Source organism: Astatotilapia calliptera, chromosome 9, assembly GCF_900246225.1.
Source record: "Astatotilapia calliptera chromosome 9, fAstCal1.2, whole genome shotgun sequence".
Classification (NCBI taxonomy): domain Eukaryota; kingdom Metazoa; phylum Chordata; class Actinopteri; order Cichliformes; family Cichlidae; genus Astatotilapia; species Astatotilapia calliptera.
This window is the reverse complement of record NC_039310.1, coordinates 10,053,091-10,074,129: the sequence shown is the minus strand read 5'-3', so window position 1 is coordinate 10,074,129 and position 21,039 is coordinate 10,053,091. Positions and strand designations below refer to the sequence as shown.

The following is a 21,039-nucleotide window of genomic DNA, read 5'->3' as shown; positions in this document are numbered from 1 at the left end:
AGCTTCATTTTTTCTTCGATTCGAAGCTTGTAAAGCTATCCAGTGCAACATTGTGCAGCGTAAACCTGACTTGAAATTGAGCCTCAATTTTAAAGACTTATAAACTCACAGTGTGACTTCATTTGAATTTATCTTCAAGGATAGAGCCCTTACTGTGTGCTGTTCAAGCAAAGGTTTATGTTGAATTTTCATTTCCCTGCTTCGGTACATACACGGTGTGACCACCTCTCGTGGCTGCTAAATCTTAGTCAAGCAGTAAATTCTGGGTGGTTTGGACACAAAGGCAGCGAGTAAGAAAACAACTGTTCACAGATCATCTATTAAGCATCGCCGTGGGAGCGCGTCGCTGTTTGGCAACGCCTCTCAAGTCTCATAGCTCGTTAGCTGAGCCCCAAATATTAATCAACCAAAGCTCCAGTTTTCTCAGTTTCACATCACACAACACTTCATGTTTTTGATCCTCACTTCCTGATACCTTCTTGAAGATGTTATTTCACAGATTTTGTCCTATTGTTGTCTGTTTTTTTTGTTTTTTTTATGTTTTAATTGAGGCAGAGCCTGCAGGAGAAGCAGACTGTTGTCAACTCACTACAGTGAGAAGTGTAACAACAAACTAATACAATAACAGCTGCCCTATGCCATCGATCTATAGGAAAATGTAGTAATCCACAGATTTAATGACACTAATGTTTATTTAATGATAATAAAACTGATACTGCTTCTGTATGAAGGGCCAAGAGTGCCAAAATGAAGTAAATTTAAAAAAAAAAAATCAAAAAAAATTAAAATCTGTCAATAATTAATTAGAGATAAATACATATATTATTATTTAAATGTCTTGATGCATGCTCAGTCATCCAGGTAAGTAATTCCCAAAAGGTGATTTACACCTACAGACCAGTGGACACTCTTTCAGTGATAAGGATGTACACATCCTGGACAGGGAGGAACACTGGCTTGAGCACGGAGTCAACGAGGCTATTTATGTGAAAAGGGAAAGACCACCTCTGAATCGAGGAGGGGGCCTAAGGGTACGTCTTTCACCATCTTACAATGCTGTGACTGACATGGTACTCATGGCCATTGATCAGTGGTCTTTGATCAATGGCCATGACGTGTTTGAGGGGAGTTATTATTTCACGTCACTATGAGCATTTAGTAACACATGAAAGGAAATCCTGTTCGTGTATTACTCACCAGAGCATGTCGCATAAAACCATGCGCCATAGTCAGGAGTTAACATGGGCAGGATTTTTTCTTTGTTTGTTTTATTGGCACAACAACAGGACTGAGGTGTCCATAAGTTGTTGGCATCTGTCCTACAGAGGAAAATGTCTGTACTTTTGTCATCTCTGCTACTATTAATTACTATATTAATTAATTAATTAATTAATTAATTAATTAATTACATATTTAATTATATTTAATTATGTATTTAGTTAATTCATTTTGGCACTCGTGGCCCTCCACTCTTCTGAGGGGGTGTTGGTCTTTTACACTTTAAAGCCACTTTCAGCTGCTCACTTATTCACAAGGGGTCACCACAGCAGGTAGCGCCGCATGTCTGATTTGGCAGATAAATACTCACATAAAGTCAGCACCACTAACACTGATCAAATACTTCGTATATTTATGTAATATATTTACACATGTTTACTCAGCTGGAGGAAAACCAGTTAGTGTGTGAAAACATCTGTATAATCTCCTCTGTGGCTCTGTAGATGTCATATTCATTTCATCAGTGTTGGTGCCCAAAACTTCACTAAATATAACACTGTCCTGCACTGTAATACTTCCCTGTCTAAGCCTCTGCCCTCAGTGTTTTTCTTTCTCCGTTCTGAAAGAGGGATTCTGGTGCACCTCTTGGTCTCGACAAATAAAATTACAATAATCCTGATTAACAGAATCACAGCTTTATTTCATGTTTGAGCCCCGTGCTGTTACACTGTGCATTATCGCATCATTGTGCAGGACTATCACTCATGCTTGGTCAGGACCTGCAGGTTTCACATTGTAAGGCACTGGGTAGGCCCTTTTAGCATCGTTTGTCAGCGTGCAGTGACTCCAACAGAGTTCAACTGGAGTCCCAAATGCAACAAAAAAGGAAAAGTCAGATAAAACAGTAAAGGTCAAGTGATACCAAGAAGATTTCTGCAGGATTTTTCTATTTTATTCTTTCACACAATGAAAATCGGCCCTAAAAAGGCACATCACTGTGCAGGGGTTCTGCTTGTGTTTAAGTATGCTGAGACGGGGTTCTTGGCCAAGAGTCAGTGTGTGAAGTTGTCACTGTAGATTGTCATCATACTTATGTGACAGACACGTCATAATATATAACAATAACTACCTGTCTTCACCAGCTCCTCTCCTATATGCAGTCTCCCATCTACCTAACAGCAGTGGCACCGCCTAATTTTGCTGTTCTGACGATCAAAACAATCACAACAACCTCAGTGATTTAAAAAAAAGTTTTTATAACAGATTGGAATAATAATTGGAATAATTACAGATTTCAACTTTTACTCCATCTCAGCAGAGGTGGGAAGTAACAAAGTACAAATACTTCATTATTGTACTTCAGGAGAATGATCAGGTGTCTGTACTTTTACTTTCACTCCCTACATTTTGAAGCAAATAACTGTACTTCTACTCCTTACATTTTCAAAACGGGCTCGTTACTTTTGCTTTGACATTGAGGGGAGTCATTATTAAATGGATTTGAGCCTAAACAGTAACACATGACAGGCAATCCTGTTTGTGTATGAATCACCAGATTTACTCATTTTCCTGTTTACAGATAAAGACATGCAAGTACACAACAGAAAATAGAGCTATTTTTGACTTTCTTTCCTTTTCTCTGTTCATTTTCTACTTAACTGATTCAAGCCGAGTACATTTATTAGAATTGAAATGTATCTACTAATATTATTTATTATTACATCAATATACCACAAGGTTCAGTTAGCCTTGCACAAACACATCAGGTATAAATGTCCTCGAAAGAGCTACTTTTTACTTTCTTACTTTGATTGCAGAGAAAATACTCAAAGTTTTCACTTTTACTTGAGTAAAGAAGTTGAATCAGTACTTCAAATTTTAGTGGAGTATTTTCCAATAGTAGCATCTGTACTTCTACTTAAGTACAGAGCTATCTGTACTTTCGGCACCTCTGCATCTGATATTCTTGTGTCGGCCCCGAATCACATCTTCTACTAACAATCTTGGTATTATTGTTTAACAGCATTTGAATTTTAAACATAACATCTCTGAATCCATCCAGTCCTGTATCTTACATCTGAGAAGCTGCAAAAAATCTGAATCAGCCAATTGGAGATTTTATTACACCCACTTTAAAGTCTGAATCACGAAATACTGTAAATGTCATAAAATTCTTTGTTTTTTAAATGTCAACTGTTTATTTAACCTTCTGACAAACTAAAAAAATTAAATTAAATTAAATATTAATTTGCACATGTGGGTTTTAATTGTAAGTTTTAATAATTTTTGCTATATCTGACACTTTGTGCAATTTATTATTTTAAATGTATTGTTCATTTTTTACACTAATGATGCAGAGGTCTACATACAGATTACTGTAACTCGTGTTTCACGTGGGCTTCACAGTCCTCCCTAACCATCTTCACTTAGACTGAAGTATGCAGCAGCTAGTGTCCTTGTGTGGCTGCATTTCAATGATTATAATGAAATATGAAAGTAACTGTGTGTACTGTGTGATGGGATAAGACTCCATATGAAAATAAAGTCTGCTTCTTCATGTAATAATGTAATACTGCCCTTCCTAGTATATTATCTAATTGTGAGTCAGAGAATACAGCTGGTTGCGTCTTCTTTCTTGGCTCTACAAGTGAAGCACTAGTTTGACTTTCTTGGAACCAGTTTGTCACTTTGGGTAAATATGAAATGCATTTCAGGGTGAAGGGTGGTTGATGCGGTTGACACCTGATGTTTTAATGAAACGCATCCAAGTTAAGCTTTCTGAGTATAAAGTTTCGTGTTAGCGCACACTATCGTCTGTTCATCTTTGTGTCACGGTGTCAAGTTCCTCATAAATGGAGATGGAGACAAAGTTCCTCATAAATCAAGTGGCCTAACTTGAATAACAGGACTAAAAGCGCTCGGCATTTTGATGTCCTGACATTGTTGTGACGCAGCTGCTCACTCACATGGCCATGCTGAACTGTTCCAACCACTTCTTTTTCAGGTCTTTGGTCTTGAAAAAGAACTCAAAGCCGCTCTGGCCCTGGTTATGAGTGAGGTAGAATCCGTAGGACCACTGCAACAGAGAAAAAGAAAAACACTTGACTCACAAGGTGCAACAATGCCAAATAAAAAAACGGAGGGTTTCGGAGAAAGACGAACAGAGCGGGAGAGAGCCGAATGAGACAGGATGCAGGGAGACAGATGGAGACAAAGAGATGCAAAATGAAAGAGGGATGCCTCAGGGAGAGCAAACACAAAGGCTGAAGGGTTGGAGGGCAGAAGAAATGACAGAAAGAGACAAAACATCGAGGCAGAGCGTGAAGGAGAAAATGAGTGCGAGGTGGCTGTGCCATATAACTGCTAGGCATCAGACTGCATGCACAGACCCAAGTAGTGAACAGGCCTGTAATCTGTTACCATTATCCACTTCAAAGGCTAAATATTAGTCCATTAGCCTCTGTGTCAACACAGGCATCTGGGGTTTTTTTAGACAACATTACAAGACAGATGCTCGAGAGATGCACTTTTTATGACTCGCAGTTGTGGTTTTGAACTTGTAGCACTCAGTTCTGAAAGCTAAAAACAAGCCAAACTCACAGCGCTGTCAGCGAAGCACAGCGGCTCATCTTCTCTATTGAATGAAAAGAGAAAAGGAAAGCAGCGCTCTACAGAAGCATTCCCAGTGGACACCAACACTTGCACTCAGCAAAGATATCATCTAGCTACCAATTTGTAAAGAGAAGCAGGAGGTGCTTGTCTGTCTTTCTGTCAGTTCCTATGCTTTTGCTTGGCATTCAAAAGGATTACACACCAAGGCTTATAATGTCAAATATTTCTTTGTGGATCTTGCCAAAATATCAATTATTTTGACCCATGCTTATATCTTTGTCATGTGAATCAATGTCGAGAGTGAACTGTGGTATTTCAGAAAGATTATAAAATGCTAGAGACTAACTGGTGGTGGAGTTCAGACCCATGAGTACTCAAAAGTCATTGCTACATTAATACATGAGTAGATCTACTCGATACTCATGAAACATATTCAAAATTCACTCTTTATTTTTTCCCCCGTACTCCCGGAAACACTCCATTAAAGACAGAAACACCTATGATAATTAGCAAAGTGCCAGCTACAACACACTGACTTATAATTAAACATGTAATAGGCAATTTTTTTGCGAAAAGCAATATACTGTATTATTTGACAGTGTTTTGGGCATTTTTATGTGACAAAAAGATGTAACACTGTGATATTAATGATATAGCCACTCACATGTTTATACAACGAGACAAGCCCAAACATGTCTGAGAGTGAGAGCTGCATCCCAGCCTCACAACAATTTAGCATCTAGAAAGGGAGCAACTACAAAAACCTTCTGTATTATCAAAAATTGCAGTATTGCAAATTTCATTAAAAAACATCTTGATACAATATTGAGGGAATATTGTCCAACAGTAATGTTGACAGTAAAGCAGTAATCTTTCCTTACAACTAGCTGTTTACACACTCAGAAGATGCTAAGCGTCATTAGCAGTAGCATTAGCATTTACCTTTTTGAGATATAATCCAGCCTAATTTGAACTCTGTACTAGTCTGGTATTAATGTAGCACTTTTTGATTTTAGCTGAGCACTCAAGAAATTGTGGCTACAAATCCAATCACAGAGCCTTTTTATGTGCTCTGTCTAAGATTCACACGTGTTGGATCTACTGGAAGCGATGCAGTTAGTCGTAGCCAGGGATCAAATAACCGACCCTTTAGTTCCGTGCTGCCTCCTGAACCCCAGCTCCCCCTCCTGATCATCTTTTGTCCTTCCCACCCCCAACAGGTCACTCCCTGATCCTGGTTTAGCTTGAGGTTTCTTCCTGTTAAAAGGGAGTTTTTCCTTTCCACTGTCGCCCAGCACTTGCTCACAGGGGGTGGTCAAGTTGTTGGGGTTTTCTCTGTATTATCGATGGTCTTTACCTTACAATATAAAGCACCTTGAGGCGACAGTTGTTGTGAATGTTTGTGACGCCCTGCATGTAATTATTTGAGCTTTGATTATTTGCTACAAAACCGTAGGCTATAGCATTGAGAAGTTGGCTTTCACACAATGACGGTAATTTGGCAAAAGTTTTCTTATTGTTGTTTGCATTTGGCTTATGAGTTAAAGGAGTTTAAGACTCTTTTACCTCCAGATGACTTGCACATAAATGCCGCTGGTTTGATGGAGGTTCTTATTGCCACTTCCCTCAGACACCACTGTCACCTCCATCATCTCAAACATAAATATGTAATCAAACAAACTGCTTTATATCCATCAAGTCAGAGGTGAATGATGCAGAGTTGGCTGTAAGTTTCATAAAATATAACCATATAAACCCATATGGGTCTAAGCTTCCTAATGTCTGCTATTTACAGCATCATTATTACCCAAATCACTGTTTCTTGGAACGCCTTAGATATCATTCCTCATTATGATTGGCAATATTTCCCCCACTTGGCATTTAGTATTCACCGTGTGTTTGTGTGTAGTCAGGCCCAAAGCGAGGTTTAATGATAACACCATCTGGGAGGAGGCAGACTGTTGTAGTCCGACACTGTGTCAGTGTGATCCTTGCAAATGAACAAGACAATGTAAAACATGTGCTGGAATAAGCGTGCACCAAATTATTTAAGAAAGATTCTTTGCAGCTGATTATTTCATTGTTTATGTCGCGAGCTGGAAAGATTTTTTGCACAGAACCTATTTAAGCAGCACATTCAGGGACTCGCGGCACAGACGGCAGCACCGGGGCGGAGAGGTTGCTGTTACAGGTGGTTAGAAAATAGCTGTGAAGAAGCAAGTTGAGTCAATTTCGTGAACTCGCATTTAACTGATAAATTGTTATGGCGCCTCATTATGCAGAACTAGCGCTGTTAATTGGTTTGTCAGGAGTCCAACGCGGTTTCGGAGCTTTGCTGACTCAGTCGTAAAGAGGCGATAATGGGCTCAACAGTGCAAGACTTGCCTCCATTATAGCTGACTGGTTGTTATATCAGATTGTTGTTTTGTTCTGTTTTGTTTTACAGCACAATAATAAGCAAGTTTTGTTATTATTTTATTACTTTTTCACATCGTCTATTACAGCAGCAGAAAAGCCACAATGTAGAATGAAGTCGAGCTAGGACAGACTCGATGGCACGGAGCCCTGGGTGAAATTAAATGTCATCTAAAGCTCTTTTTAGCTGTTATAAAATCACTGTAACTCACAGCTTAAAGTGGGTTATTGCTTTCTGAAAGATGATAACACGCCATAAAATTAAAAGCTAAATGTTCAGGGCATATTTTCTTATTCAGTTAATGAAGCGGATCAGTGCGGCTTCAACGGGACTTAGTCACAATCATACTTCTCTGTCAGCTGTGATGTGTCAGGTCAAAGAAGTTGACTGACATTTTCTTCCACAAGTCAGTCTCCAGCCTAATCAACCAGTTTTTAAAGCGCTTAACACGCTTGTTTTTGTGCAGCTGTGAGGAATAAACCCTGTGCGGCTGGTAGAGACATAAAATGCCAGCGTTGGTTCATTTTTGACAGCTTGATTGAATTGTGGCTAATGTTTCCGCGTGTCTGTGGTACAACATCACCACTGTGGCCTTGCCAAAAGTGGAATAGAGTTACTTCTTTTGGAACCAAAGAAAGATAAAACAAAAAGAAAAAAAGGACTGAGAAATGCCAATATCTTTCCTGAAAGTAGAAAAGCATGTTCCTTGGCAGGTACATGCTAGCTGAATTCACCTGAGAGACTTATTCATGAGCAGTGTGGGGGGGTCCTCGCCTGGCCATGTTCTACAACATTATAAAATTCCTCATGTCTTTACATAATAAAATCTGAACACATCTTCTCAATATTGATGCACCATTGTGTTTACTGTATTACTCCTGAGTGATTGGTATATGTGATGTGATGCACAGTTCTTCTATGTATTTGTTCACTTTCCCAGTTCCCTGACCTGATATTGAACTGCTTCTCAAATACCATTAAAGACTGCTGGAGGTCATTCAACAGCCAGCTCTTTCTTACACTGAACGCCTGTCAAACATAAGTACACCTAACATCTAATAGTATTAATTAACATTATGTAGTATAGAGTCATGCGTACAAAGATTCTCAGTTACCTGTGTTTTATTGAGACATGACAAATCCGAATGTCTGCAACAAAACAGCCCGGTGTTATTTTGGCTCTGCAAAAACCTCATTTAAAATCACGTTTACCTCTTGTCCCTATTTATAACCACATACTTTTATTATTATTGTTCAAAGATTTTAGAAAAGTATGGCTGATGCCCAAGAAGGGCCTGGGTTTGAATCCACTGGCTGGAGCCTTTCTGTGTGAAGTTTGCACGTTCGCTCTGTGCCTTCATCCAACACTATTCATTCAATTTAGTTCAGCAGTTGCCTCAAGACACTTTATTTTGTAAGGTAAAGAACCTACAATAATCAGATGACCCCCTGTGAGCAGGTACTTGGTGACAGTGGGAAGGAAAAACACCCTTTTAACAGGAAACAGTGCAAGGTTGTGCATGTGAGCATGCAGCTGCCTTGCTCTCTGCGTTAGCCCTGTGACAGAGTGGTGACCTGTCCAGTGTGCACCCTGCCTCTTGCCCTGTGACAGCTAGACTAGGATCCCACATCAGCTCTTTATGGGCCCTTCAGCTTTCCACTCTGTGAAAGCTTTTCTTATTCAGATTTCTTGAAATCATTAGAGCCACACTGCTTTACGAGCTGTAATTTCTGCACTTTGTGACTGTGTTGCGCCTGCAGCAGATGCCCATATAGATCCAGGTTCAGCTCATTGCTAGTGATTTACCAATTCAATATTTGGATCAGATACTGGTTCAGTCCAGACTCACAAAGCTTGATACAGTCTCTGACACAAGGGGGCCGATCTATTCGTCAGTTCTGTATTCTGTGTTTGCTAAGCAGCAATGCACCATGTGTTAGTGGGAGAGCTCACATAGCGAGGTAACATTAAGGGGTTTGTGGTTTGGAGGCATTTTCACACCTACGATACCAATGGTTCTCCTTCATATGTTTGCGGTAGTTTTTCATTTAAGCGCACGCTGTGGTCAAGCAAGTTGACAAGATTTGAAAGCTCTAATGATTTCCCTATTGGCCTCTCTCTCTCTTGTTTTGTTTGGTGTAACACATGGGAAGCTTTTATTACACCTGCAGTAACATAACGTTTGTCATCAACTCGATTAATATCGATTCACTACACCTGTCTGCTGTCAGCTACACGTGACATGCCAGTGTGTGTGTGAACACACTCACACCAACAGCAAAGCTAAAGTAAGAAGCTAAAGCTAAAGCACGATTGTTTACTATTTAATAATGATACAAATTCAGTAAATGCATCTTAGACATATTTATTGGCTGTTCGTGTCTGTGTGTGCACAGACCTTTCGGTTCTCTTTGTCCGACGTGGGATTGTTGGTGACTTTGAAGAGGTGCAAGTCGATCACTTCTTTCATCTCGTAGTTGTCTCCTCGCCGCTTACAAACAATGACCGCAGCGTCAAACAGGAAGATGTGCCTGCAATCCAAAAATGTTCCAGTAAATTCAAGCACATCTCACTTAATAGTTCATGTTATTCACACCGAGGAGTTATGTCAAATTCAGTATTTAAGGCAAAAAGTGATTTTTATGATTCTAACAAGCTTGAAGGTCAATATTTGGTATGACCACCTTTATTCTTCAACACAGACTGAACTCTCTTTGATGATCTTCTACCTAATCACATGAGCCAAGGTGTGAAAACAGGTGAATTAGAACTGAAGAAGCTTCTCGGATGAGAGGTGAAACGTCTTCAAGCAACTTAAAGAAGTCCAGACGCTTTTCTTTCCAAGCTCCTTAGACTACGATGACCTGGATGACTGAGAACCTTCACAGACATATGTGTATTCTGGCATATCTCAGCCTCTTCTCCCTGTTTCTCCTCCTTAAGAATGGCTTCTTGACAGCCACCCTTTCACTGAGACCATTTCTGATGAGACAAAGGACCGGATATATCCTTCAGGTCTGGTGTCAGGCCTTTACTTTCTAGATTTTTGCAAGATTTTCAGATACGGTTCATGTGCTGTAGGTAGTAGTTTGTGCAGGTACCACTCTATTTTTAAAGACATGCTGCACATCATGCTGAGGTATGCCACCTTTTTAGCTAACAACTCTTTGGGAGTCAGTTTGTTGCCACTGAAATACTATTTCATGTCTGTCAGACCGACTCAACTGATTCACAGTATCAACTAAAGAAATCAGAAAAAAATCCATGTTTTTAAAACTGGTTCTTTGCTAGGGTGTCTGCTTTGTGTTGACACAACGCTGGTTCATCTCTTGGGTGAAGTGCCCTTTTTATGCTTGAATTGTTCGCAGGTCAGTGTTAAGTGGTTTAACAAATAAAGCAAAAAAACATTCCTGTGAAAATGTTCAGGTACAAGGACTGGACTGAGTGACAAGGCCTGGAGAACTATTGCTCAAGACAAAAGAAAGTCTGGCTCCTTGGAAGAAAAATATAAAGAAATGAGGGGTGACACGAGACTTTTGTAAAGTAGTGCATTTGGAAGCAGCCGGCTTCTGCAGTTCCTGTAATGGCTTTGCAGAGACTCTCAGGCTGGCTGTTATTTTAACAGGCAAATTTAAGTTTCAAGGCGTAGCTAACAATACAAAATCTCTCTAATGGAAAAAGACGCCCAGCCCAGTTTCATCTATATGACTGGTTCAATGTTATTGTTAAGCTCCTAAAGAACAACAGCATAAGCTAAATGCTCATAGCATGTGCTTTGTATTAACTGAGTAATAATACGTCACTGGCTTCAGTTTGCACAAATCTCACAGGTTTAGTCTGAAACAACAAGCGTAACACCTGATTCCATTTCGACTGCAGTCATCCAGCCATTCGCGGCATCTCACCTGTCCTGCTTGGCTCGTTTGTCCACCGAGGCCACCCGTACTTCCCCGTCAACTTTGGGTCTCCCGTAGTTACTCAGACGCTGATTCTGCAGGCGAGAAAAATGAAGGTTATCTGGAGGAAAGACATTCTGAAAAGCTGTCAGTCATTATCTCAAAGAAAGCTGTACCCTACCAGATTTTCAATGGATTTCTGGTACTGATCTATTTCTCGCAATGTCTCGTTGTCCCTCTTGACTTCGTTAACATACTGCGCCAAATCCTACACACACACACACACACACACACACACGCACACACACACATGCACACACACACATGCACACACAAAGGAAAACAAAGAAGCATCTTTTAACTTACTTACATACGGTACAGAGTATCCAGCTGTGCCGAGGAGTTTGTTTCTTTTATGTGCAGTTTTATGTCTCTCTGTTCCAAAAAGATCTTGTGCAATGAAATAAACTTGACTTTAATTAAGCGTTCAGCTTTACTGAACAGATTTTCAGGGTTACAAAATCAGGACTAAACACTGCATTCACTGAAGGCTTCTTTATTTATCTGCAGTTACAAAAAGTCGAGCAAGTGAAATGAAGTGGAACTTTTTATGGTAACTTTATTAGATATTATATGGTGACCCCTGAGGTACAAAACACACAAAACAAAGCTGCGTTTATTGTTTACAATGGAACCAGAGTCCCCAAAACACATGAACAAACTAGGCAATTATATTCTGAAATGTTTTTCTTCATGTTTCTAACGACCACCTTCAGCTCTCAAAACACAATTATCATGTCAGGTACCCTAAACAAACATGAACGCACTGTGTTTCTTACCAGAAGGAATTTTGAGTACAATGTGAAGTAAAATCAAAATAACATTTTCTGATATGAGCTGTTTTTTTTGTACATTTTATTAGCTCTTGATGGGTTGTTCTGTGAAACTAGTGTTGGGGGTATGTATTTCTTCATCTGCATTCAGTACTGGGCTTGAGTCTTGAGCCAATCTGCTTCCGATTGTCATTTACTTTGAAAGTGGAAACAGCAGATGAACTGAAGGACCAGATATCTGGTCCTTCAGTTCATCCACCTACTGTTCAGGCTTATACTGAAGCCTCATCGTTTCTCATCAAAAGAGCCCATGTAGCTTTGTCTGCACTTACCTTTTTAAAACTCTTATTTCTCTTTCATTTTCAGGATTAGTTTTTGTACGTTTTGGGTGAATGGCCCTGTTCTGGACCTTCAGTGCACCCAAGGATAAGAGCATATGAAAAGAAAACGTACCTTCATTGCATCTAAGGCGGTCCGTAAATTCGTCTTCTCAGCGCCATCGTGGGTGTGTTTCACAAGCTCCTGTTGGACAAAAAAAACAAACCACAAACACAAAGTAGATAAAATGTGAAAAGGAGGGAAAGGCTGTGAATCATAAAACAAGGGTTACAGAGATATACACATGCCACACGCCACGCGTGGACTGGAGGCTTTAGCTTTCCAGATACGACAGGAAAACGGCCGCTGTGGAAGTGAATCAGATACTGCGTATGTGTGCACTCATCTATTGCAGGAGTGTGTGCGCAAGTAAGTATCTGAAATTGCTTGGCGGTGCCTCGCCGCAGCGTAAACAAGACATCTAGACCTCGGCGGCAGAGAATAAGGAAGGATGCCATGCATGTCCTTCACACGGGCGCACACCCACTGTGTCCACACACACTGAGCCGCTAAGGGAGATATATGTGTCCGCTCGGCGCTGCTGAAATCCCCGGTGTCAGTCAAGCTCGACCTGGGCATTATTATCACTAGCAAGACGACAGAGGCCTATTTATCAAGGCTTGCTCCCACCTCCACGCAGCCCCCGAGATACACAGTAAGGGTGTGGTCACACTGATATCGGGGGCCCGTGCACGATGGACTCATTCAGGGAATCGTGTCGCTGCAGGTACAGCGGGAGGGGGCCCGTGATGAGCGGAGGCAGCGAAGATGAAAGAGCAAGAGATTGATGAGAAAAAAAGAGAGAAAGAAACCAGCTAAGAGAGGTACTCGGGGAGCGAGAGGAAGTGACAAGACATTAGTTGTACAGATTCTGGCTGTCACCGTGTGGGAAAGTAACTCAGCGGATGCTTTATTCGCTGCAGCTAGCTATTACCCGGCTGTTCCGAGGGGATCTCAGCCCATGTTGACACAAACAGAATCACTTTGTTCCTACAGATATATATTTTTTATTTTTGGCGCTACTTTCTTGTTGCTTTTTATGGAACCCTGTTGGAATAAGCACATTTCTGCCTGAAAAAAAGGAGTAAATGAGCGCTTCGAAGTGAAAGAAGCAGCGCACGCGTCGACTTTGCTGTCATCCAGCTGCAGACGCACAGATGACTATAATATTAATTGCTTTTCTATATAAACCCTCCTCATAGATTCAACACGTGCACACACACAGCTATCATGAAGAGAGGAGAAAGCATGATGGAGACATTGTTAACTGTCACACATTTATGCATACTCTTCCCTGCAACACAACTGGTTTGTCTCTGGGATTGTGTGAAATGTGTCAAATATGTCCAAATGAAAATAATTGAAAAACTCAACAGGCCATTATATGTGGTCCATTCAAAATGTATTATAAAAGACAAGGATGGCAAGGTTTTGGATGATTAAAAAGGCCCAAATGGGGAATGTTTTCGTTTTCGGTGACACATTAGTAACTTGTCGCTGACTCTGGCCGAGCTTCCAGCGGTTCAAAATAATACTTCCCCTTTCTGTTTGTTCGTCTCGCTGCTTATTTATCTTGTTCTGTCTGCCGCTCTCCCTTTCAGTCCCTACTTCACTTTATCTATTTTCTCTCACCGCCTCCTTGATTGTCTCCATCAGATGACAATTACGTGCGGGTCGTTTGAGACTCGCAGTCATCAAGGAGCTACAGGAGCAGAGAAGAGCCCCGGAGCCTGAGCAGTGAAGGCAAAGAGGAGGGGAGCAAAAGAGAAAATGTGGTCAACACTGCCTCTGGTGGTTGCAAGGAGTAGTGTCAGGGAGTCCACTTGCTTATAAACTGATTTTATAATCGAGAAGGAAACAAACTTCTCTCTCTCTCGGTCACAGGGATGCAGCTGTAAACTCGGTGAGCTCCCTGTCACTTACAAAGACATCCACGAGAACAGTAACTGTGCAGCTGTGAAGCAGGAGCTTAGGTAGAAATAAGAGGACGCTCAATTAGACAATCCGCAATCATTTGTGAGTTATAGCATCTTTTCATGTCTCTTTTATCCCATACATTATACCACAAACTGCATCCTCGCCTTATCATTCTGCCTATTTAACAAAGTGAGTGACACAAAGCAAAGATGACACAGACATAGAAAAGTATCTTAATCTCCAGGGATACACATTTAAAATGTATTTATAGGCCAGTCCAGGTTTAAAAAATATTAACTCTGATGGTCTACAGACAGCAAGATGCTGTGTGAGGGCCTGATGTCATCTACGTGATACAAAAATAAAACATATTTTAAACACTATAAATGTTTACTGCAAAGGGTTCAAAGGTTTGTTCAAGAAAACTTGGGCTGAGATTTACAAGCGAGGATGCACTAGGACGGAGTACAGTACCTGCAGGAGGAGGTGGTACTTCAAGACTCGCTGCATAGGAACCACTAGCAGATCTCTCAGTGTGAACTTGCCATAGTTGGCTCTTTTTGAGCATTCCTGCACAAAGACAAGGATCAATAAAATACTAAATTCACTTTGAAAAAATGGTTTTATTTTACTTTCTAGAAGTAAATGCAAGCAAACTCGAGCATCACAGCTTTTTAGAGTAATTTCTGCTTCCAGCTGCAGTGTCATCACCGGCAATGTCTCAGGTAGACACTTGAGGGCGTAGTCTGACCATCCTGAGAAGCTGTGGAAGCAAACAGCTTCCACTGCAGTGCACAATAACCACTCACTCATCCTTTAAGAAGAGCACAAAACTATTTACCTCTAGCTTCATGCGTACGTCTTCTCTGTTTTTGCTGATGTCATCGAGGGTGGCGATGGCTGTCTCCACATGGCTGCAGTATTTCCCATAGATCAACAACCTGGGGTAGATTTGACAAGTGAAGAAACTACAGCAGGACTGGAAAGAAGTCTAAACACAACATGTAGGACTTTAAATGTTTTCTCAGTCTTCACAGTGATGATCTTAGGTGCGATACATAGGTTCACACCTACACACTGTTTACACAACACACAGAAACCTGTCATAACACAGCATATACATAAAAGTTTGCAGCTTCTTGGATGTACAGAAAGAATTATAAGAGCTTTACAGAACTGTTAAAGGATTACATAAAACACTAAATACAATAAACTACAATGTTTTTAGATAAAGTTCCCCGTGTGCACCTCTCTTTGAAAGTGATGAAGATCTGGTAAAGGTTCTGGGCACTTCTGTGGTGGACTGAATCTTGGATTTCCAGCAGTAAACACTTGTGGACTTTAACCAGGTCCTGGAAAACAACAAGAGCAAATCTTCAGTGCTGATCATTAAACTCCTGCATCTAACAATTTCTTTCCCCTAAGCTACAGATCATTCCAAGAACTCCATTAATGATCTATGACTAAGAAAATCATTAGAAATGCTCATCACAGCTCACTAAATGTTGAGGTACCACCCTCAAATATGTCAACACACAATAAGAATCTTTGACCAAAATTCTGACTTTAACTATATTCATTTAATTTTCATGCTTCATGTTTATTGAGGTTAAAAAAAAACCTTTTTTTTTTATTGTATAGGCCTGCAGCAAAACTGATATCATGTTGCCTTTGCAAACCTACCTAAAAACTAAAGACACTGCTATTATCTTGAGGTGTTCTTGCTACTTTCTGGTCACTGTTAGCATTTCACAGTCAAACAGTGAACGTAAATCAATCAGTCAGCATATTTGATGTCAGTATGTTGGCATGTTAGCATGCAACACAAAACAGTGACCTGTTTTTGGACAGTTAAGGCTCTTAAATAGTAGTAGTAGTCTCTTTGTAATGTTAATTTAATGCACATTTAAAAAAGGTTTAAAATCTTTTTTTATTGAATTTTGCCATGTAGGTGTGAAGCTAAGCCATCATTCCTTTCATTATTTACACTTCTACATTCCTCCTATTGTGACAGTCGGTGGGGGAAAAGACCATTTAAAGGAGAATTTTGCAACCCCCTCAACGATGACCGCTTCCAAAGGCGTTGACTTACCGGAATATTCACAAACACCTTCTCCATCTCAGCTGGGGACAAGAACGTGTTGAGGGGAATCATAAAGTGCTGCAGGAGAGAAACACAGAGAGGGAATGAATGAAGACAAAGAGCCTCGTTCCTCTAGAGTAAGAGTGGGAAAGTCATTTTGCGTGAGACGCTATTATATTATAGGGCTAAGTTGCAAAGAGCTGCAGTCAGCGAAAACAAGCAGGAGCGTCTGGGTCACGACAATAATCTCATTTTCAGAGTTTGCAATTTAATGATTTCCTCTCAGAAAACTCCCACAGTGTAGTCACCTCTACATTTCAAAGGAGCGGGCGAGCACAAACTAAATTCCACCATCCACTTCATATCGAAAGTCATCTACTGAGGCGCTCCTCTGGGAAATCAGGCGAGGTCTTTTAGCAGACGTGAACGTACACAAGAGGTAGAAGACAAGTAGTCCAAGACAGTCCTGTAAAAAGTGCCGGGTAAGGTGGAACACATCCACAGGCGAGCGGCTGCTCTCAGAGCTCTCTGTTAGGGCGTTTGTTGGAAGGAGTGCTGGGATTACATTTTACTCACGGCTAATTTCAAAAATATAAATACATCCTTCACCTCGCTTCTTTCTCATGGTGTGCGGAGTGTTACACCGCTTTTTTTTGTTTCCATTACACCCGAAAAGAGGTCATTACAGTTTCACAGTTTCTCATATTGAAGGTGATAAAGAGGCCAAATTGATTTCCAGTCATCCTTCGTAAAGGGAAACAGAGCGATAATACTTCCACCTAATGAAATAAAGTTAGTTAGACTGACACCAATTTATGAAACAGTGCTGGCAACCTGGATATTAGTGAAAGATGTCCAAAAGCGCTTCATCCTATGTTCTTTCACAACAGCTTTGTGGGTAAGTACTCGTCACTCAAGCTAACTGAGACACACTCGCTCAGCAGGTTTAATAGAGAACTCTGGAGGGCCCGCAGCTTCAAACTAATTCAGTCATGTCACATTAAACCTGTGATCGGGGGCCGCTTTTTTACTTCTGAGATGTAACCAAATCACAATAACTGGCAGTTATAATTCTGATTACTTCAACGAGACGATGTTTCCAAGTATCGCCAGCGTACAAACTCAGCATGGGATGCAGATGAGATTACCTGCTTAAAATTTCAGTCAGCACGTAGCAATGTGAGGAAGCCTGGGCTGCACAATGACAACCACCAGTCAGCCAGTGTGTACCTTCTCTATAGACTCCAGGGTCTCAGTGTATTTCTCCTCTGTCTGCTTGATCTCTGTCAAGCAGCAACTCCTGATGTCAGTCTCTGCTTGCTTCTGGAACGCCTACGCACACACGCACACATTATACACTTGAATAGATACATTGATAAATAATCACTTAAATTTAAAAAATGTATATTTGAAATTTAAACAGCATTTTAAAGGCATTCAGAATCTGCTTTGGCACCAAGGTTCATCTGACTTTCTTTCAGTGCTTTTGTTCAAGTTTGCCAAGTTTCAGAAGAACTCTTTTGAAGGATATTTCAGATGGAAAGATAAAAGAAGGCCAATTTTTATTTTGTAAATTTTCAATTCCAAGTTTCATGGAAACCACAAAGCAATGAAGACCAGCTCCACATAATCAAACGTCCATTCAGAATTCAAAAAAGTTCAATTTCTCAAACTATATTTTCTCAAACAGATACCACATTCTGAGCATTTCATTTTTATTGCAATGACTAATGTTTTAAATGGTTTCCAAACAAGAACCTACAAAAAAATATGCCATCGGTGCAGGATGTGGTGTTATTTTTCCATACTGTCCCCAATGCTTTTACAAACCACACATTGCATTACATTTTGCCTGAAACTGCCCATAAAAGATTTATTGAGCTTAAAATAAGATGTGGTCAGCTGAACACTTGGAGACACAAGTAGGGAAGTGCCATCCATGTCTGATCCCATCACCTAAGACAGGGGTGGGGGAACTCCAGGCCTCAAGGACTGGTCTCCTGCAGGTTTTAGATGAGTCCTTGATCCAACACAGCTGATTTAAATTGCTACACTACGTCCTCAACATGTCTTGAAGTTTTCCAGAGGCCTGGTAATGAACTAGTCATTTGATTAAGGTGTGTTGACCCAGGGTGATATCTAAAACCTGCCCTTGAGCCCTGGAGTTCCTCACCCCTGGCCTAAGACGTCAGATATGATGGTAGCATCACTTCTTTCACCAGTCTTTCTTTGCAGTCTTTGACAACAAGAACAAAAAAACACATTTTCAAGTGAAGTTACAGTGGTGGACAAACCGGAGGAGGGACAGCTTCTGTCTTCATCAGGTCCTCGTAGATCTCGCCGCCTTCTTCGTCATCGTACACACAGTCATAAAGGTCCTCCTCATCCTCCACTCCATTCTCACTGCAGGACAAATGAAAGAATAAGGCAGTGACACTGCATTACATCACGCTGCTGTTTGATCCTGAGTGAGTGGGATGAAATGGTTTTCACTTCTCTTGACAAGCACACACGGTTCTGGTTTTACAGATGTGGATTTTAATACCACACTACAAATCTTGTTAGAAGGGGACAAAACTTAATCCCTTGCTGTGAAAGTGGCTGAGGAACACGCAGACAAGAAAAGACTTTTATGTGTGACGCCACCAGCCTGTTCTGACTGCTCACATCGGAGCCAATTACTGCAGCCTTAGCAGGTGGGCTAACATGATGTGACTCAGTGTTTGTGTGCGTCTTCTTTACTTTTCATACATTTATTTTAGAACCAAATGTTCCCAAGTTCAAAGAAACCTAAGGGGATAATTGGACGTAAACAATTAGCATGTTTTATTAGGGTAAGGAGCAGGAGGTGAGGTCAAGGATAAGAGATCTACAGCATAGGTGGTGGACCATAAAGGAAAAAAAAAATATTTCTCTCTGTGGTTTGCTACTCTGTTTCACCTAATGTATTATTGTCATGTCTAATGTATTATTGTCATGTCTTATAGTAAAGGGCAATAACTCAAACAGAGACGAGACAATGTGTCAAAATTCATTTAGGACTTGAGGGTAAAGTGGGCCTCTGTAAGCTAACAAAGGAGCTACAGAACATAAGGTTACGTTGTAACCTTGTTTCTCTGAGTGAGAGACTATTTCTCAGTCTCAATATGATAGAGAAAGACAGCTTAGCTTGACGTTATCGTAAAAAGAAGATATAGGTAGAAATAATCTAATCTACTTTAATTCATCTTTATCATAAACAAAATATGTAAATGCTAAGCTGCACTTCCTGTTTTATAAGCAGCTTTTGTGTGAGGGATTTTGTTACTTTTGTTAAGAAACAGTAGTAAGTAGTAGTAAAAAAAAACAACTATTTTTTTCATGCTAGGTTTGGTTAATAGTCTAGTACAAAGACTGATAGCTAACAGCCTAGCATAAGGCCTCATAGCTAACAGCCTAGCATAAAGCTTCATAGCTAATAGCCAAGCTAGTCTATTTCAATTTTAGTGTTTTAGTGGGCATTACTAGATATCTAGAATACAGAGAAATAATGCCCTTAACTATTACTTTTAACTTATACTATCTCTTCAAAAATTAGTGCAGTGAATTTAAACACTTTGTTAGCCTTGCACATTAAAACAGATTAGAACAGATGAAATCTCCAGTGATGAGAGAGAAGAATTTGCTCTTAATCCTAAATGCTTTGCACATATAAAGCTTTATTTTGGTTCTAGATGGGCAACAACATTGTATGCTTGGCTAAAAAAACCCAAATGAAATGAAACCTCTTGTTGTGTGGAACGGCGTGCGCGTGTTTCTGTTGTGTCCGTTATATGGCTGCTAAACGCTGAGCAGATGGGAGAATGTGGCTCAGTTCAGTGAGATCCAGGCTGACACATCAAACCTCCCGTGCTGGCTGCTATCAAGCCACTGTTTTGCTGTCACTACTCTTAGTGTGCCGCTTCCTTCTGTAGGAGCTGTCAGCGTTAAACACGGGCCAAACCACTGTGTCACTGTAAAGGTTTCCAACAGCATTTCTGCTGTAGGATTATGGCTCTCTGCTGACTTCAATTACCATGCAAGTGCCAGTATTTCTGATCAGAAACAGACAGGAAACTGCAGTGTTATGAGCTATGAACTGGAAAAACAGAGAAGGGACAAAAAATCTGTCCATGAATTGGCATCTGACGCATTCAGTCTAAACAAAAATGCATTCAAAAATCCATATCAGATAGGCCAGAGTCAATAGTCCTACAGCTGCATTTAGAGGAAGGCCTGTGAATGGGACTGTGCCAGACATTCTGTCTGCAACGGAGGAGGATTATGTCATGTTATTATTTTGTCCCTGCTTTATTTCCAAAGGTGAAAAAAAGGTTGGTTTTAGTTGGTATCGAACACCGACCGACCTACATTGGTTGCACGCAGTATAGCTAACACCCTCTCTATGAACTTTAAAGGGTATTTTTAGACAGAAAAATCTGTCATTTAAATCTGCTAAGCTAACAGGTGTCTGCAGAGCAGGGCTTGAACAACAAATGATTAATTCACAGTCCCACACACCCCACTTGTAGCTAACTAAGGAAAAGAGCGGGGCGAGTTGATGCTGAAAATGGCTGCCTTCCAGACAACACCCAGGGAACAAATGGCAGCTTTATCCTCACAGGCGTGGAGAGTTTTAAGAGGAAGCCGAACACTAAAGTAGAGAG

The 21,039-nt window shown here is 40.5% G+C and overlaps 1 protein-coding gene across 2 annotated transcripts in view; it reads right to left on the bottom strand.

Annotated features, from left to right (window-relative positions):
* The window catches only part of vav3 (vav guanine nucleotide exchange factor 3), a 92,218-nt gene that overhangs the window by 29,190 nt on the left and 41,989 nt on the right, over nt 1–21,039 (bottom strand). For both annotated transcript variants that reach the window (XM_026179207.1, XM_026179209.1), the window contains exons 5-15: nt 18,649–18,757; nt 17,585–17,686; nt 16,364–16,432; nt 15,520–15,623; nt 15,113–15,212; nt 14,746–14,841; nt 12,430–12,498; nt 11,325–11,411; nt 11,153–11,238; nt 9,646–9,778; nt 4,185–4,294 (exon numbers count right to left, since the gene is read on the bottom strand). In XM_026179207.1, coding sequence (XP_026034992.1) covers nt 4,185–4,294; nt 9,646–9,778; nt 11,153–11,238; nt 11,325–11,411; nt 12,430–12,498; nt 14,746–14,841; nt 15,113–15,212; nt 15,520–15,623; nt 16,364–16,432; nt 17,585–17,686; nt 18,649–18,757 — 1,065 coding nt within the window. The remainder of the gene's footprint in view (nt 1–4,184; nt 4,295–9,645; nt 9,779–11,152; nt 11,239–11,324; nt 11,412–12,429; nt 12,499–14,745; nt 14,842–15,112; nt 15,213–15,519; nt 15,624–16,363; nt 16,433–17,584; nt 17,687–18,648; nt 18,758–21,039) is intronic.